The sequence below is a fragment of the Helianthus annuus genome, chromosome 9, assembly GCF_002127325.2.
Source record: "Helianthus annuus cultivar XRQ/B chromosome 9, HanXRQr2.0-SUNRISE, whole genome shotgun sequence".
Classification (NCBI taxonomy): domain Eukaryota; kingdom Viridiplantae; phylum Streptophyta; class Magnoliopsida; order Asterales; family Asteraceae; genus Helianthus; species Helianthus annuus.
This window is the reverse complement of record NC_035441.2, coordinates 127,733,429-127,744,917: the sequence shown is the minus strand read 5'-3', so window position 1 is coordinate 127,744,917 and position 11,489 is coordinate 127,733,429. Positions and strand designations below refer to the sequence as shown.

Sequence of the window (11,489 nt, the reverse complement as noted above, 5' to 3'; positions counted from 1 at the left end):
AATTATATATATAGTTTTTTTAATACTTTGATTATTTTAACTAGGTTAGAACCCCGTTTATTACACGGGTTGAATGAATATATGTTTTATATATTAAATAATAAAAAATTATATCTTTAAAAAACCCCGTGTATTGTATTGTACATGTTGATTAAATCCGTGTATTACACATATAGTCGTTAAGATATGTTTTAAAAAATAAACTTTGATATACATTTTATTTATTAAAATACGAGAGGATTAAGACGTCTTGGAATCCTATTTTAATCACATGATTAATAATACAATCTTAATTAAATGTGATAGGATTGACGTATTGAAATGCTATTTAGTTACATACATACTCTAAAGTTTTATGTTTGATTATTAGTGTAATGATATAGAACGTCGCTAATTGTTTTTATGATGAAGATTGATTAATATCAAATAACAAAAACAATTATGTAACTCTTCCTATTTATTAATTTCATTAAACAAATAACTTTATGATTGTTATTAATACTTTATTTGTTTAATAAATAATTAACATGAATATTATCTATTAATAGCACAAGTTAAAAACAACAATTCTTAGTTTAAGTTACTAATAACATATAAACAGCTTATACATAGTTTCAAATACAAAGTTATTCGATTGGAATATTGTTTGAAAAAACAAAGATGAACAAACTTTTAAGTAATCTATATCTAGAAACCAGAGGACACATGTCATTCATTGGAGCCATCTATCCTATTTAATTATAAACAATTAATATTAATTAAAAAGTAAATATAAAATTAAATTTAATATAAATTAAAACAATTTATATAGGAGATAATATAATATTTTGAAATATCTATTAGATTTCAAATTATTTATCTAAACCTGGCCTCTCGATTTGATTAAGAAAAAAAAAACAATTTGTACACAAAACAAATCGTGGAGATTTACTTACCTGCAATGTTATAAATTAATATAATGTAATTGATTTATTTATTTTATTAAACTAGCTTAGAACCCCGTGTTATACACGGGTTGCTTAAATTTAATTTTATATAATAAACAATATAGTTATATTTTTAAAATACCCCGTATATTGCACGAGTTAAATAAATATAATGTAATCGATTAACATGTATGGTCGTCAAGATATGTATTTAAATGATAAATTCGATGTACTATTTACCTATTAAATTTTTACTTTGTTTTTTTTATTTATTATTAGGTTAGAAACATGTGTATTACACGTGATAGAACCAATGAAATATTAGATGATTATTAATAAGCGGGAAAAATAAAATAAATAGTAAATCAATAAGAGAGATCCATGAAGTTTGTGATATAATATAATTTTCTTATTTATGTATCCTATTAAATATTAAATAATAATAGTATTAAAAAATATTTTAACTAAATCTAATTTAAATGAGAATAGAAACTTGATAAAAAAGTTATTATCCTTATCTAAATTATATTTAGTTAAATATTGTTTAATAGGAAAAAATTGAAAAATAAGATAAGGAGAATATTAATTCAAAGTTTGATAAAATAAAATTATTATCCTTATCAAAATTATATTTAGTTAAACTATCGTTTAATAGGAAAAAGAAATTGAAATATAAGACAAGGATGCACCAGAGATCGACACATGTTAAAAAAGATTTTCATTTATTAGTATAGAAAGATTAAAGTAGTTAAGGGTATAACCTATTTTAAAAATGTTTATAAGGAGTAAACAAAAACATTAATCAATGTTTATTGGTATCATACTTTTATTTTCGTGTTCAACTCTCAACTCAAATACGGTATTCACTATGTATACGTGACATTTATAAGAACCGTCACCGCAATCACCTCATCCATCATATATCGAGTATATCCGTTAATTTTTTTAAGATATAATTTTTTATTAGATTCGTTCAACCCGTGTAATAAATGAGGTTTTTTAAAGATATAATATTTTTATTATTTACTATACAAAATTATATTTATGCAACTCGTGTAATACACTGCGTTTCTAAAAATATAACTTTTTTATTATGTGGTATACAAAATTAGATTTGTTCAATCCATATAATACACAGGGTATATAAAGATATAACTTTTTATTGATTGGTATATAAAACTAAATGTGCTCAACCCATACAATACATGAGCTTCTTAAAAATGTAACTTTTTTCATTATTTAATATATAAAACTAAAGTTACTCAACCCGTACAATACACGGGTTTTTTAAAGATATAATTTTTTTATTATTTAATATATAAAATTACATTTATTCAACCCATGTAATAAATGAGATTTTCAAAGATGTATTATTTTATTATTTAGTATATAAAATTACATTTATTCAACCCGTGTATTACACGGGGTTCTAACCTAGTATAATATATAAAGCTTGCATAAAAAAATAAAGGGAAGATGCTTTAAACTAAAAAAAAGATTACCCCCATATTAATATTTGGAAAAAAAAACATTTTATTTGGTTTATCCGTTAATTAATATGCTACCTTCATATTAACGTTTAATTGATTAAATGGTTATTAATTTTATGGGTTTTTATTTAAATATTTCAAATCAAAATTAAATCCATAAATTATAGATTAGATTTAAAACACATTTTAGACTTTAGATTTACAATCAAAATAAAATTCTAATATAATATTTAAATCTTTTTAATTTAAAATTTAAAATTTACCTATAAATGATGCCCTCATTGAATGACATATGTTCCAAATAGGTTTGTTTTATTATATAGTATAGATATTATAATAACAGTTATTTTTTTTACCTTTTAAGTTAAATACATTTTCATATTTTTCTTAACTTTAATGATTTTTTTTTTGTATAACGGGTTGGGATAAGCTTGGTGTTAACCGGGGTATCGAACCGATACTGGTATCGAAAATACTTGTACGGTCATGTTTGGTATTGGTACATGAAGGTAAAACCGGCATCGGCCTGATACAGAAAACGCCAAAAGTCAGTACCGAATTTATGTTGAAAATCTTTTAGTTCGGGAAATTCGGTACTGCTATCCAGTACCATTTGCTCATCTCCAATCACGGGTACCATACGAACAACAACGGTATCCTACAACTTTTTTTGTTGATTTTCTTCAACTTTTAATGATTTTTATTTTTAAGTTTTAGGGGTAGGGATAAGCTCGGTTCCAACCGATACCGACTCGGTACTAGTACCGAAAATACTGGTTACGGTACCGGTATATCAAGGTAAAAACCGGTAGCGAACCGGTACCAGGAACGCCAAAAGTCGGTACTCAATTGGTACTTAAGATCTTTTGGTTCGGGAAATTCAGTACCGGTACCCAGTATCATTTGCTCATCTCTGACCACGGGTTTCATCCGTGCGCAACGCGCTCGTAGTGATTTTAAAACACATGTAAACACAAACTAAATAACAAAAGAAGTTCGCCGCAACGCGGCGACGGTGATAAACCTATTTAAATTGATAATATAGTTTAGTGAGTTAAATGCCATTTTAGTCCATGTGGTTTGGTCATTTTGTCAGTTCAGTCCAAAGGTTTGAAACGTTGTCATTTTAGTCCAAATAGTTTCAAAGGTCGTCATTTTAGTCCAAATAGTTTCAAACGTCGTCATTTTAGCCAAGTGGGTTAACTTCATCTATTTTTTCTGTTAACGAGAAGGGCAATTCGGTCATTTTATATGGTCGAATTGCCCTTCTAGTTAACAGAAATACATATAGACTGGGTTTTCTTCAAAAAAGCTGAAGAACACGTTGATTGGGTGTTTGAATCATTGATTGGTGACGAAAATCGCACTATAATGTAGTGATTATTGAGATAGAAAGTGAAGAAATGGTTGAAGATGGTGAGTTTTGAAAATGGTGGGTTTTGATGTTACTGGGAAGAAGAAGGAAGAAGAAAAGGATATGATTGACTAAAATACCCTTCCTCTTTATTTTAAATTTTGCCACATATCATAATCCTATTATTTCCTACATTTCCTAGCCAAAATAAAGTTTCTATTTGATATTTTCCCTTATAGGTTTAGAAATTACAGAGTTATATTTGGCGGATTGGACTTAATTCCACACAATTGCTTGTTATCCAAACATAAGTTTTGGATACAATGAAAAAATTGAAGTAACTAATGCCAATTTTCATCTTTTACTTTGTCATAAATTTTAGAACATTAATAAGACATTTTTATGAAAAATATGTCATATTTTTTAGAACATTAAAAAGACATTTTTATGAAAAAAAATATTCCGTGTTCAGTTTTAGTTAAATGCATACCGTTTAGACATTATTTTAAATAATTTAGAGTCGATATCAATAAAATGAAAATTATCAATTTACTGTTGGGAAAATTTACATGGTTTACTAGATCCATGCGATAGAGCTATTTCTCTTACCAAATTTAAGAGATATTCTTACTATTTTCGATTTTGTTGATGTAAGTTTCAAAATGACACATATAAGAGTCACATATATTATAGATAGGCCAGTTTGGATTAGAGTTAATCCCACACAATTGCTTGTTCTCTAAAAAACTTAAATTCTAGAAAATGTTTGAAAATATAATGCAACATAATGTAAATTTTGACATTTTTCAGTTTCAAAACATTAAAAGATCATTTAGGGAAAAAACAGGGAGGTAGTTACAAAAATAGACCTATATAAAGGAGGGAAAAAGAACACCAAAGCACAAACAAAACATTAAGTGACACCACACAATGGAGATCGAGAGAGTTCAAGAAATAGCCTCACTCTCAAACTTAAAAGGCACAATCCCAAGCGAGTTCATAAGATTGGAAAATGAACAACCAGCAACGACCACCATACATGGGGTGGTGCTTGAAGTCCCAGTGATTGACGTCAGTAACTCTGATCACCAATCTCTCGTGGCTTCAATCTCTGAAGCAAGTAAGAGTTGGGGGATTTTTCAGGTCGTCAACCATGGGATACCAAACGAACTCATATCCAAGTTACAAAATGCTGGAAAAGATTTCTTTGAGTTACCACAAGAAGAAAAAGAAGTTATTGCTAAACCAATTGGGTATGAAGGTGTTGAAGGGTATGGAACAAAGCTTCAAAAGGAAGTTGGAGGGAAGAAAGGCTGGGTGGATCATTTGTTTCATAGGGTGTGGCCACCTTCTGCCATTAACTATCAATTTTGGCCAAAGAACCCTCCTTCTTACAGGTTTTATTTTTCTTTCATTGTTTTTGTGTTTAATGCATGTTCAATTAGATAAACATATTCCTTAATTCCTAAACACATTAATTTTAATCTTTTTAATATATTAGTTAAATTAATTAACATGAGAACAACAAAAAAAATATGATGTGAAACATGTTCTTATATGCATAAAGTCTACCAAGCATGTAGTTGCAAATAATATTGAGATTTAATCGATAGCTTGGAATAAAAAGACGGGGGAAAATAGTAAAAAGTAAAAAGTAAAAAGACATTCAAGAAGCGACTCAATCTATTTTAGGATCTAAAACGTAAAAAGACATACAAATTTACAGGTATATATATTTTTTATTATTAGTCGTAACAATCTTTCTCTTTCAGTGCATCAATCCAACACTTAAACAGAAAACGATAAACAAAAAGCTAACCAAGTACTCTCTTTCGAATTCAGGAAAGAACTCTCATATCTTTCTTCCATATTTGATGAGTTATAAATAATTAAAATAATATGTGATAATAACCAAAAAGTAATATAATATAATAAATTATAGAGATGGCAAAAATACCCGAGACCGACAGGTATACCAGAAACCCGACACAAATGGGATGGGTATGCCCGATACCTGACGGGTATGGGGCCGGGTATGGGACTAGTTTTAAAAATTTTCGCGGGTATGAGTCGGGTATGGGATTAGGTGATACCTGACCCGATTACCTGAAACCACATACCTATTTATCCGAACTATATACCCGGATTTTTTTAATTTATATTTTTATTTTCCACTAACCCTTGTCTATTAGTGATTTATTTTAGTACGTTCATAGTGTGAAATAATAAATATTTATATGTATTTGATAATAATATTTATATTTTGTATGTTCTGAAGTATAAATACATATAAGTGTATAAGTATTATAAAGTTATTATTAATTTACGATAAAACTTATATTATGTATGTACGTTTTTAATTTATAATAGTTGGTGTATAAATAAAATATATAATAGTAAAGAAAATGTATTTGGAAACCCCAACATATATCTTTTAACAATCTAATGGTATACATGATATCCGTGGGTATACCCGATACCCTACGGGTAATTACCTGACAAATACTCGATGGGTATTGGGTCGGGTATAGGACACAATTTTACAAGCGGATATGGGTATGGGATTACCAATACCCGATCCGAACCCGACCCATTGTCATCCCTATACAAACAAATATGGGTATAAGATTACTAATACCCAACCCGAACCCGACCCATTTTCATCCCTCTCAAAAAGGTAATAAAGTCGTAAAACTTGGCTTATTTTCTTGTCTTTTTAGAGGCACACATGGGTGGTCCACCAATGTATGTTAAACTGATGTGTACTTCGAAAACCTTTAATTATTAAATTAAATATTATTAAACATCCTGCTGTGGGAGTTCTGAATTAGAATTCAGCCGACCAAAAAATAATATATTATTCGGAAAACTGAAACCTTAAACCAAAACCGACAACTAGGTTTTGACATTGAATTGCTAGATGGTCATCAGGACACTGGTTCCATTTGTCTAGCAATATTATATCTTTAATTCATTTTTAATATCCACATTATATCTTTAATTCATTTTTAAATATCTACTGGATTAGTTTGATCAAAATAATATACAATGTATCAACTACCATAATTATGAAATGGACAACTGAATCAATTTTTTATTATTATTTTTTGTGTCATGAATTTACATGGTGTTATGAAATATATCTTTTTATGATTATCATTTAATTAACATTATTTAGTTAAAAAGTGCACTTTTTATCTAGTCTTAAAATATATAGTCAATCTTAAATGTGTTCTTTTTTTTAAACAGATTGTTTTTTAATCCTGAATTATGCTTAATTGCTTAGTGAAGAGTGAAGAGACAATTAGGCTTTATGTGGATTATTTTAAAGGGTTTTTATGTTATAACTTAAAGATGGACTAAAGTATAGTATATTAGTACTTGAAAAGTTAAAAGAGAAATGAGTGTGAGATTTATAGTCTAAGCACAATTATTTATGGAAATTTGTTTTTATATGTGTATATAAGCGTACGCGCACACACACATACTAGATCTTTCGTTTATTTTTGCTTATTATATATGTGTATGGAACAGAGAGACAAACGAGCAATACGTGCAAAGCTTGATACCGGTGGCAGACAACTTGCTCGGTTTGTTATCGCGAGGCCTTGGACTAGAAGATGGTGAAGTGAAACAAGGATTGGGTGGTGAAGACTTGATCTACATGCTGAAAATAAACTACTACCCACCATGCCCATGTCCTGACCTTGCTCTAGGGGTAGTACCCCATACAGACATGTCTTCCATCACTATACTTGTACCTAATGAAGTTCAAGGTCTACAAGTGTTCAAAGATGATCATTGGTATGATGTTGCTTACATCCCCAATGCTCTCATTGTTCACATTGGTGACCAAATCGAGGTAAACTTTCATTGGATCGAATTTGGTAATCATTAGAGGTAATCACGGTTCGGTTCAACTAGTTTCATTATGTTGGCAGATATTGAGCAATGGGAAGTATAAGAGTGTGTATCACAGAACAACAGTGAACAAGGAGAAGACAAGAATGTCATGGCCAATGTTCTTGGAGCCACCACCAGAGTTTGAGGTTGGACCAATTCCAAAGCTCATCACTCAAGACAATCCAGCAAAGTTCAAGACTAAGAAGTACAAGGATTATGTCTATTGCAAGCTTAACAAGCTTCCACAATGAAGACATCATCCCACCTAATAAACACGTGTAGCGTGTGTGTACCCGTGTATGTGTAGATTGCTTTACTTAAACGTGGATTTGTAATAATTAAATTCTGATTGTATTATCGAGACGTATGTTTGAGTCGCTTTTGTCATTATTGTAGCTCGGTTTTCATATCTTTATGCATTGTCCTAAGAACTAAAGACACTTGTTCAACTTGCTCTTTGGTAGAACAAGACGAAAGAAGAACTCTTGCGGTACCTCCATCGGGATAACATCCATCGGTGATCATTTCTTCAAAGATTTGTAAGCATCGCGTGTACTGTTTCTTCCTAGAATATGCTCCAAGACGAGAAGTCCACGTCACCACGTCCCTTTGCAAATTCTTAGCTGGTAACAGTCTGAAAATTTCTTCCATTTGTTCAAAATAGCCTGCACGTCCATACATATTGATCAAGATGTTGTAAGTGCTGATGTCGGGTGCATACGGTCTGTTTTCCATAACTGCTAAAACTTCTTCCATCTTTTTGAAATGACCCATTCGCCCATAAACGTTTAGCATTGTGTTGAGCACGAATGTATCCGGCTCGAGCCCTGACTTGTGCATTTTGCTCACTATTTCTTCACATTTTGACACGTTACCGGCTTTCGAATAGGCTGATAGAAGGACCATATGTGACTTCATGGTTGGTTCAATTCCTAGCCGCTTCATCTCCTCAAAGACTAATCGAGCATCTAAGCACAATCGCGAATAAGATTACATTACTATTATAGGGTTCGAGAATCATATCATAAACATAATGTTGAATGAGGCTCTATTGATTAGCTTTTTCTTTTACCTTCATGAAGACCAGATCTTCCATACGCATCAACCATAATGTTAAATGATGCTCTATCTGGTTCACAGCCCATATGCTGCATAAGCGAAAAGATTTCTGCCGCACCATAAGGAAATCCTGCCCGACTGATGGAAATCATAACATATACGTTATGAGTTTTTAATGAAAAAAATCAAAAAATGCATTTATGCAAAAAGGGGAAGGGGGGGGGGGGGGGGGGGGGGGGTTAGGAGTCACCTGTAGGCTTCCATTAGTGCGTTATAAGAGTAAACATCGGGCTCGATCCCAGCTTCCTGTAGCTGTTCGAATATCTCCTCTGCTTTCTCACAGAGGCCTTCTCGAGCAAATGCGTTTATCAAAGCGGTGTAAGTACAGATATTTGGTTTGCACTTTTGACTCTTCATTTCTTGGAAAACCTTCAAAGCCATGTACGAACGGTTTGCCTGCAAAGTAAATCATAACTTCACTTAGTATGAATTTACTGGCATTGTTATTAACTGTATTCAACAGAACTACAACTGTTATTACTTATCACCTTCCCGTATAAGTTGATCAACATTGTATAGGTATCGGTTGAGGGTTGGCAGCTATTTCTCTTCATCCTTTGAAAGATCTCTATAGCTTTCTGCGTGTTTCTACCCTTCATTAGCCCATCAATATACGCGTTATACACCACTGCACCTGCAAGAAACAAATAGCATCGTTTAGACTTAAACAAACCGTTCATGAAGAAGTCAAAGTCAATGGTCAAGAGTCAAGACGTACTTGGTGAAAGACCGTATTTCTGCATTTCCACAAAGACAACTTCGGCTTTCTCTAGTAATCCACATGTACAATAGGCCCTCAGAAGAAGTGCATAAGTATCCTCAGTAGGAATGCACCTAGCTTCTAGAAGGTTCAAATAAGTAGACTCTGCCTTGTTAGCGCATGACTTGTGTCCAAAAGCATCGATAAGTAAATTGTAGCAGATTACATCAGGCTGGAAACTACTCCTGTACAATATCCATTCACACATCTGTAACGAGAGTAATTTTAATATTTGATCAAACGAAGATGATTGAGATAATAGCGCATTAATATTTGGAAAGTACTACAGAAAAAAAAAAAGAACAGGTCAAACGGGCCAAACAAGTTGAAAGTCACTCATAGTCTATTTAATTGCAAACAAACTACTAAACCATATTATTAAATATTTAATGTTTATCATTGTAATACTTGCTTTCGTAATACCAACAGAAGAAAATGGCTGTTACCGTTATGATCGGATCCCATCTTTTATTGAGACGAAGTTGAACAGCAACGCTGATGATGTCATCCCATGTAGTGTGAGTAGGAGGAAGACTACTAAGAGCATCCCATACCCTGTTCAAATCCATCTCCTTTTTCATGAAATTCAAAATCTGCTGAGCATCAGGGCTCAGCACTGGGAATATTCCATCCACAAATCCTGATCCATATTTCCATCCCTGCCCCCTTAAAGAACCACCTATACATAGACAAACATAACACACGTTAAACGCGATATTATCATGAACACAATACACATGTTATACTATGTTCCAAATTAAGAATCAAAGGATGTTTTAAACAAGTAGTACTTGTAGACGGTACCCTCATTTTGGGCCCGGACCAATGAGCCTTAGCGGCTCAACTTGGTCTGGGCCCCACCCTTGGTTTGGAAAAAATGGAAAAATTAGTGGAAACCTTGCATGATTTGGAAAAAATTAGTGAGAATCTACCAAAACGAACCCTCGGAAAAAACTTCTGGATCCACCACTGCTGGGCCCACCTTAGACCAGCCCATTAGGATTTGGCCCATACTCAACTAAACTTAGAACAGTGATACATAACTACATACCCCTTTTCCTTGAAACTTTTTTATGATTGAAGTGTTTGAATTTCCCTTGGTCGTTTATGTAGAGACTATCGCGCTTAAATTTCTCTTTCGGCTGGGCATCAGAACTTCCGGGTGCCCCTTCATACTTGCACTGGCAACTTCTTGGGTAAATTAGGAAGCAATTTACTCCAAATTTGAATGTCAACCTACAAACAGCAATCCACATATTAATAATAGTAAGAAAAAAAATACATGAAGAGATTACAAGCAAGCAGCCTATTTAAAAGTCTCTCTTAATCTAAATAAACAACATGTTATTCTACAAAAAAATGCTTATTGATTGTAGAACACATTAAGTTCATCAGCATTGCATTTCAATTGTGATTCCCTAATCACTCATTGATCCTGTAAAAATTACAAATCGCTATCTGGTTTATTTGCAGATAAATGAAGAAGACTTACATGAAAAAATGGATTGAATAGTTGAAGGTAGACCGTCTGTTGATGCAGGAAGAGTGTGAGAGAGCAGTGATTTAGCGTTATCGAGAAAAATATCTGAAGGGAAGAAAACAAATTCATATCTGGTTGTGTAAACGGTTACTGGTTGGTTGAGGCGCTGAAAGTTTAGATAGATAGAACCGGAAAATAACGTTCATATATACAAAAGATATAAACCGGATTTCCAATTAAAAAATCCAACCGGAATTGGGAATTCGCCAAATAGAATATATGGTTTGAAATAAACATCTAAATGAGTAAATGGAGACCTAAGACCATTCATATTCATTCAATCATATTTTCACTAAATAGTTATTTTCAATTAAATAATATGAGAAAAGATCAAATAGGAAGTTAATTTTCGCTAAGAATGATAGGAAGTCATACGATTATGACATGTGACAAATTT

General features: G+C 31.9%; 2 protein-coding genes across 4 annotated transcripts; one reads left to right on the top strand and one right to left on the bottom strand.

Moving 5' to 3' along the window:
* Positions 1–4,659: 4,659 nt before the first annotated feature.
* On the top strand, positions 4,660–8,082 carry LOC110878615 (flavonol synthase/flavanone 3-hydroxylase). Its single transcript, XM_022126949.2, has 3 exons — positions 4,660–5,167; positions 7,305–7,632; positions 7,712–8,082. Exons 1-3 carry the CDS (start codon positions 4,701–4,703, stop codon positions 7,922–7,924), a joined length of 1,008 nt encoding a protein of 335 aa, XP_021982641.1. The 5' UTR covers positions 4,660–4,700; the 3' UTR covers positions 7,925–8,082.
* Positions 7,986–11,197, bottom strand: LOC110878614 (pentatricopeptide repeat-containing protein At2g35130). Of its 3 annotated transcripts, none has more exons than XM_022126948.2 (8): positions 11,045–11,197; positions 10,604–10,788; positions 9,999–10,231; positions 9,511–9,760; positions 9,281–9,426; positions 8,983–9,188; positions 8,746–8,870; positions 7,986–8,641 (listed from the first exon to the last, which is right to left on the bottom strand). In XM_022126948.2, coding segments are annotated over exons 1-8 (1,728 nt in total). In that variant the 5' UTR covers positions 11,047–11,197; the 3' UTR covers positions 7,986–8,060. The 3 variants fall into 3 exon arrangements, with proteins under 3 accessions (XP_021982640.1, XP_035833472.1, XP_035833471.1); XM_035977579.1 differs by having other exon boundaries at positions 10,495–10,788; positions 11,045–11,085; XM_035977578.1 differs by having other exon boundaries at positions 8,041–8,629.
* Between the last annotated feature and the right edge of the window lie 292 nt (positions 11,198–11,489).